The sequence below is a fragment of the Ylistrum balloti genome, unplaced genomic scaffold (assembly GCF_031769215.1).
Source record: "Ylistrum balloti isolate Yb309-2 unplaced genomic scaffold, AGI_CSIRO_Ybal_v1 Utg369576, whole genome shotgun sequence".
Lineage (NCBI taxonomy): Eukaryota > Metazoa > Mollusca > Bivalvia > Pectinida > Pectinidae > Ylistrum > Ylistrum balloti.
In genome coordinates this window covers 870,468-878,996 of record NW_026781869.1, presented here as the reverse complement: position 1 = coordinate 878,996, position 8,529 = coordinate 870,468, and the positions used below count along the sequence as shown (strand labels likewise).

Genomic DNA, 8,529 nt, shown 5'->3' with positions numbered 1-8,529 from the left:
ACATCGTAACGTCATCGATTCAGGCATTTGTCATAGTGTATACGTTACATTATGAATACGTTAATGATTTCCATGGGGCAACATGAACATGGATGCCTATTTTAATGCATTTTCTCGTTTAACATTGAATTGAACCTTTGTTTTTATTTTCCTTTGAAATGCCTCGTTTGTATTTTTATGCTACAATATAAGAATAGATGTCATAATATTCAAAGATAATAATTTCTTTGAATGCTACTGGTATTTTTCAGATTAATTCAAAGAATTTTCATCTGGCTGGGACTTTCGCGCTTGTAATGCTGGTCATGTTTGCGGATGCTGCGAACTACTGGGAAGATACTAGAACCGGAAAAATCCCTGAATGCCTCACAGCCACATGTGGTCGGGATGACACTGTTTGTGAGTGCTATCTCACAATTGAACATCGTTTAACAATGATGTATGAAGAATCACAAAAACTGGTTGTTCCATCAGGAGGACAACTATATGAGTATGATAACCTTCGTTCCCCAATAGATAACATACAGGAATTGCCATTCATCTTGACGGCGGACGGAAACAATTCCAGACTTGTTATCGCTATAAATCGGCGCTTTCCAGGACCACAGATTACTGCGTACGAGGACCAGACACTGATCATCCATGTTCGCAATCTAATGCTCACCGACAGTACTACTATACATTGGCATGGCATGCACCAGAATGGGACCACATACTCCGACGGTGTTGCTTTCGTTTCCCAGTGTCCGCTGGGACACGGCCAGGAGTTCACTTACAAATTTAAAGCCAAGCCACACGGCACCAGCTTTTACCATGCCCATATTGGCGATCAGAGGACCATGGGATTGTATGGAGCTCTTATCGTATATCCCAAACAAGAACTTCCTTCCACAACCAAAGCAGAACACGTGGCCATTATTCAGGACTGGAATCATGACGACGACGCGGCTAGTTTGTATCAACGCATGCTGTATGGTGTGTTCTACCAATCGAGCCGATCTCGATATCAACCAACTGCTTCGAAAGATGGTGGAATGTATAGTAGGTTTCTATTTCATTCTGGTCTTGTGAATGGAAAGGGGCGATATTACATCTACGGCAACACACACAACCAAGCTCCTCTGACTAGGTTTGACGTGATTAGAAACAAGTGGTATACCTTTAGAGTCATCAGCGCAGCCACCCTTTATCCGTTTCTTGTTTATGTAACTGGTCATCCAAAGCTAACACTTATCGCATCGGACGGGTTTGCTCTTCAGGAGATGGTTGTTGATGCTTTCGTCATTAATCCTGGGGAGAGATTTGATTTCAAAATATTTACAAATTCGACAGATGGAAATTACATGCTTGTAGCGCAGACTTTGGAAAACAAACAATTCCATATCGCAGAAGCTATCATCCACTATAGGAATGCTCCTGTTGAATTGAATCCTGGTCGACCGGCGGCCCTGAGCTGTTCTATGGGTACAAAATGTATCATTTTCAATTGTCCATACTTAAGTCCTATCAGCGGTGGTGAAAGTTGTAAGACGTTTAACGACGCAAGAACCGACGATTTTAACTCTAAGCCAGAAGACGTTACCAACATCGATGAGGAACACTTCTTCAACTTTGCTTTTCCAGGAGAGGTGGGTGATACTCCTGCGTCTGTCAATGGCCGTCAGTTCGTACCGCCAATTGCGCCATTGTACTCGCAGCCGAATGATCTTACTACTGCTTGTTCTCCTAACTGTGCTGATAATAACCTTTGTGCATGCACATACACACAGGAAATTCAAAATGGGAGAGTATACCAGTTCACACTAACCAACCTCGGGAACGGCAAAGGGTGGTCACATCCGGTACATTTACACGGTCATTCGTTTTATGTCATGAAGATTGGTTTCGGAAAGTATAACTCAACAGGTGTTCTGGTCGGTTCGACACCTGATATATCCTGTGATATTGGATCTAAAGGCTTCTGTAACAATCCTGTGTGGGCTAACGAGACATGGAGAGGAGGAAACGTACCGGGATTAGTTCTCGACAAACCCGCACAGAAAGACACCATTATAGTTCCTACCGATGGCTACGTCGTCATCAGATTCAAGGCAGATAACCCAGGTGCCTGGTTCTTCCACTGTCACATCGACCTCCACAACACGAACGGGATGGGGATGGTTATCCTAGAATCGCCTAAGATGTATCCCGACATACCAAAGGGATTTCCGACCTGTGGAACCTTCAGAACGGATACCCAACCGTTATTAGCCGCTGGTACGTATATATATATATATACTTTTACTCTTAAGACATTTTCGTCTTTACACAGTAGCTTTCTCATCATCTGAATCATTAACAAATTATTATTGATTATGTAGTTGATTCAAGTGAGCAAATGGTGATTTAAATCAAATTCATGAGAACATATCTATATTTTTAAAACTAGTAATTTCCTAAGTGCAGTGAAACAATTACTCGAAAATATTTAACCGTGTAACACATGAATATGTATATTATTGTTAATGTAGCGTTAAAAAGGACATAGGTCAGAACGCACTAAAAAGAAGAACTAGTTCTCCATATGAATGAAACATAGTTGATGCCACACGAGGTTCAATAATTACACGAGGGAATTCTGATGGGTTTTTTTTTTATTATTTAATTCAGGCCTTTGTCTAGTTTCTATTGAGTTGCCATAGTAATTTTCGCGTGAGGTTTTCTTATACGGCACATGTATTTACTTTCAGGTCCTGGGTTGAAAATGAGGTGGATTCTGTGTTTAGTTGCTGTCATTGGACTAACAATTGAATTGATGATGTAAATGAATGTAGCGAAAAATTATCATTTCACATGGTAATCTTTAAACAATGTTTGGGAATATTCAGGGCAGAGTACTCTCACTCAGACTGTCTTAGCCATGCTATTATTAAAACAGTAACTACAGCTGCATGTAGAAATATAAACAAAACAATATTGAAGTAAGATGGAACGGTCAATATGATTTAACCAATGTACTTTTCCAAGGTATAGCCTCTCTTCACTATTATCAATAAAAAATATTTCAATTTCTACCCAAATCAGACTCAATGAAACTACTAAATGTGATCTCTTTCATTTACCAATGAATTTGGCCAGATTAACATTGTCATTGCGTATGAATACATTTCATGCATTTTTTTTTTTTTTTTATTTTCATTAAAGTTGTCGCTATATTAAAATTTGTTCTTATTTAAATTTCATTGAATATTAAGTAACCACGCTCAAATGTATTTCAACCTTTCACAATAATCTGTCTTCAAATGACGGACTATTTGCTTGTATGACGTCAGACGATATGATGACAAGAAACGAAAATGAAAGTAGAAGATAAATTGCGTCAGTTCCCATGCTATAGAAAAAAGAAGCGTGAATTGAAATATAAGGATTGAATGGTAGTTCACGTGACCCAATAATACGTGCTTAAATGTGTTTTTGCGAAATCCCAGTGGATAAGCAACTGTGGAGGATCACGGTTCATAGGCTCAGGGTTCAAAGTCTGAGCCAAAAGTAAATGGTCCATTGCCCCAGTGTTCCACATCCAACCCAGACCACGGTTCATTGCTAAGGGATTCAATATCCGAACTAGAGCATGTTCATTGCCCCGGGTTTCAACATCTGAGATAGAACACATTTCAGTACCTCGGGGCGCAACATGTGGGCTAGAACAAGGCTCATTAGTTTAGAGTTCAACAGGTAGGGTGGAAGATTTTATAGCCTTGTGGTTCAACATTAGAACCAGATAACGATCCATAACCTCATGCCTCAAATAGGCCAGTCCATTGCCTATTGCTCAGAGCCAGAACACTGTTCAGTACATCTGAGTCCAACAGTTTTAGCATAGCACGGTTGATGTCCTGGTGACTCAACATCTGAGCCAGACCATGCTCAACATCCGAATCTCTCGGATTCTACGATTCACGAAGGCGACTATACAGGTCTATTGACTGGAAGCCACATACTGAGCACACATTTTTTCTTTTGTTGAGCTAAAATGCGATAAGCAAATCAGTTTTTACGAATAGATTAATGCGAAATATATTACTTACACTAAAGCTCAGCAAGGCGTCGCGCGGGGATGGTATCAGTCTTTATATACTAAGACATACACCACACTCGGTATCCCTCTTAAAACAAGGATTTAATATCCAAACTAGAACACACTCTATGTCATTACAAACAGGTGTTCGTGATAATACATGGAAACTAGTCAATGCCATGCCATTATTTTAAACGAGGAAGACATAGCTCGTCAACCTATATATAAACATCTTCATATATGCAGCGCACTCGAAGAGAAAAACACACGTGTAGTGTGAACTTCTTTTTTCGCAACGTCTTTCAGGCTTTTGATAAAGTTTTCGCATCGGGATCTATTGGTTATATTAAAATCGTGTGGTATTCTTTTCAGTATGTAAATCATTGTCGTCTTATCTAGAAACTGAAGACATTTTGAATAGAGGTAGGGTCAATTTTACTGATCACCACAAACATTTAAGAGTATCATTTAATGCAAATGTAAAGTTTAGGAATCATATCAACAAAGCATATACTTCTATCATAAGAAAATAAGTGTTTTAAGGACAGGCACATTTGAGAATTTATGAAATGGTCATTTTATCTGTCCTCGCATGTGATTGTGAGTTATGGGACAGGTGTTTTACACTGGAATCTGAAAAGGCTCAAAGTCAAGTTATCCATATATTTACGGATCTTTAACCATATGTCCGTATTGATGAGTTGTATCATGATAACTTCTAACTACAGAAAACGAGGAAACCTTCAACTATTGAACAAGTTCCATGACAAATAAAACTCATGACTTCTAAAATATTTCATAACCGCTTTTAATTGGTGAAAATAATTGTTTTACTTTACTTTTACTTTAAATAACACCATCAGGATTCCTCAATCTACACCCCGTAACCTTCACCTTCACTACCTTCACAGTGGGAATACTGTAAATGATACAGCTCGTTCTCTACCTTCACAGTGGGAATACCGTAACTGAATACCGTAACTGATGCAGTTCGTTAACTACCTTCACAGTGGGAATACCGTAACTGATCCAGTTCGTTCACTACCTTCACAGTGGGAATACCGTAACTGATCCAGTTCGTTCACTACCTTCACAGTGGGAATACCGTAACTGATGCACTTCGTTCTCTACCTTCGTTAGGTTTATTTCAATTCTCTTTGAAGTCAGAAGTACTTTCTCTCCTGCCCGTGTATTTTAGAGCAATAGCAAGTTGAATATTTTACAATTACAACTTTGACATTAATGTAGTTCACTTAATCATGATACGTTTGGTGCAAACATGGAAAAGAATACTTCGTATACCAGAGGTAATCCATGTGAGATCGTTTAATATATTGTTTCAGTGTCATCTTTGAAAGGAATATTTTGATCCAAGCTTTCATCGCTTTGAATGTTGCGTGCGGTTTGAAAACAATTTGATTCGGAAATCCTCATCTCACCGTAGACCTTAATTCAAACATAAACAGATATGTGTAGTCCTTCATTAATTCTAGAAACTAGTAGTTAATGGCAGTCGTGAATTCATGCATGTTTCATTCATAGATATTATTTTCCATGTAAATGTAGTTTATGAGAAGGTGAAAATTAAGTTGTAATCACTTGTGTCTTTCCCCTTGTTATTAGGATAAGAATGGATGTGTTTGAATCAATAAAATCAAATTAAATGAATATTAAATATTTGAAATATTTTACAACAATAAATGAATCACATGAATAGGTACTGATAAATTAATCATTTTCTGGAAAGTTTATCTTTTATTCATTGATTTGTTTTCTGTTTGTTGTGGTGGGTACTCTTATTACATAAAATCATATATCAAGGAATATCTTAAGTAAATATAAGTAGATTTATCGAGTTATATATCGTCGCCCTAGAATCAAAACTTTCGAAGTCCACTTTTTGAAAAGAATGACTTATGGGTATCATTGGATTCGGAATTTTATGTTCTATCTCCCTATATCATTCGTGTTTACCAACTGTCGTTGATTTCTAAGATATTTGAAATGCAATTTTGTTCTATATCCATTCAAGCGCTTCATAGTAAAAACGTTCTAAATCCATCCACCAATCGGTATTGGCCATATGAGTCACATGGTACATCATGGTGCAATGGATACAGAGGAAACTATGCTGAGAAAGTAGGTGCATTTGTATCCCAAATATCACTAGTTTGTTTCATTTAAGAATCGTATTTTTTGTTTTAACCATATGGTAAATATCTGTCCATAATATTCGATATAATTTAGAAGGTAGTCACTGCTTTTACACAGAAATAAGAACTGTTTTGTTTAGGAATTAGAACATTTTGGCTCTGAAATATTTTCTTTTTTCATGGAGTACATTATGTTTACATTTAGAGCAGTATAACCTTGTCCGATATTGATACATACATAGGCTTGAAGTCAATAATTAAGTCAAATACATCCAAAAGTGTTTTAAAACGTGGATAACAAATATATTGTTTTATTTCAGTTCACCTTCACCATCTCTAGTGTATTTGCCATCGCTTGTACTGATTGAAATTCTCAAATATTTAGACCTTCCTCATCTTTTTCATTGTGTTAGTCAAGCTTGCAAACGTCTACACATTTCATAAAAATTAATTCTGTGCTCTGGAGACATTTTGAGTTTGATACACCTATCAATGCAGATCAGAATGATCTTCAGTACATTTTCAGTGCATTTAGATTCAATAAATTCAGCATACTATTTGCTAATGTTCGATGTTCTACCCCAGTTGTAAATGACATTTTCAAAACAGGATTAGGATGAGCAACGGAACTTGCCTGTCTAGAACTTAATAAGTGTCGTATATTAAGTATGGAGTTCTTGTTCCATACTCCCAATATACAAATATTTGTCCGACTGTTACAATATAACAGACAAAGTGTTTTTGACTATCAAACATTGCAGAAAGCTTTTTTGTATGCTGCATTTAATAACATCAGCGCTTCTGCGATTCTTGAGATAACTGCTGAGTTGAATTTGGAATCAATAGATATATGTGGCGTGAGTCTTACACTGGAAGATTGCGGATCTGTTCTCGAAGTGTGTCCTTCCCTGAAATATTTCCAACTTTCATTGCCATATATTGTTAGTAGTGGATTGTTTCACAGTCAGATCAAAAGCAAATACGAATATTGCAAATTCAATCTCAATCGATTCATAGATCGCCAGACAAATCTTCGGTCCCGGAACATGGTACTTCTTCCATGAATATGAACTGAAACAAGCCGTGGGAACAGAGAAGTCAAGATGAAGTATTTATGGGCACAAATGAAGGCTCTGTTGACGATAATGATATCATCTTAGTTCATTCTTAATTTCCCAATTTCCGTTACATATAAACCATTGTATTGCACAAAACAAAATTTCCGGTTGTTGGCTGGATCACGAATCACAACAATTTTTAGTATAATTTGGCTCATCTGCCCGAAGGGCTCCCAATTTTCTCCAAACAGTGAAATTGACCTGCTATTAAGGGTCAGGGTTCAAATATCTTCACATGACTTCTTCTCAATAACCAAAAGGCCCAACTTATTGATATATGTTATATAGCGTGATGGAATAAAGGACTATTAACCTTGTTCAAATAATTGAACTTTATCCACTTTCAATGTCAAATGTGTTTAAAGCCCCAATATACGTAAAAATCACTATAATAAACAAACTTTATCTTATTTTCCCCGTAATATATGTAACAAAACAAATACTTTCCTTTAATTAAACAAAATAAAACTGACTGTTTTCAATTTAAATAAAATTGAAAAAATCGGAAAATAAACAATGTGGGACCCACAATAATTCATACATTACCGCTCGTAGCGATGACATTGCGCATGCTCATATTCCGCGTGTAAACATGGCAGACACAGTACAGACGTCCACCAGTCGCTACCTTTCTTTCCAATCATACATCAGGCCAATTCTGAATTCTTACGTTATAATTGTGCGTCGTATCGTTTCTAAACTAATTATTATTTCTAATAATTTCCCAAAAAAAACTGAATGTTTATCACAGGAATATCTCAAGTCTACGACAAGACTTCGCAAACAATGTTTGTAAACAAAATCTTACCGTAGACATATCTGCATGTGCTTTCTCTATAAGTAGAAACCTCAACTCTCGCGAGATCAGGTCATGAACTTTCCGACGTGTTCGACAACAATCGTAATTTCGATGGCGGTGTGTTTAAAATGGAGGTGTGTTTACAAATAGCGAGTTTCAACTGCTCATATATCAATACTTTATGCACAAAGTCATGGTAACTATTGTTTGAATAACTTAATTTTAACTACATCTTAGAGAATATTTTAATAATTATGTGTAATTCTACACTAAAGTTTTGGTGAATGTTACGTATATTGGGGCTTTAAATCTTCAAACGACTTAGGCTCCGTATTATACGTTAATGATTTGCAACATATGTTGCTGAAAACTGGCCGTGATAAGGGGAGATCCTACATAATT

At 36.9% G+C, this 8,529-nt stretch overlaps 1 protein-coding gene across 1 annotated transcript; it reads left to right on the top strand.

Annotated features, from left to right (window-relative positions):
* The first annotated feature begins 296 nt into the window (after positions 1–296).
* On the top strand, positions 297–2,330 carry LOC132565610 (uncharacterized). Its single transcript, XM_060230259.1, has one exon. It carries the CDS (start codon positions 297–299, stop codon positions 2,328–2,330), a length of 2,034 nt encoding a protein of 677 aa, XP_060086242.1.
* Positions 2,331–8,529: the final 6,199 nt, after the last annotated feature.

Bases quoted from the DNA above. Each gene is read 5' to 3' on its own strand.
- LOC132565610 (XM_060230259.1), top strand. From the start codon at position 297: ATGCTGGTCATGTTTGCGGATGCTGCGAACTACTGGGAAGATACTAGA.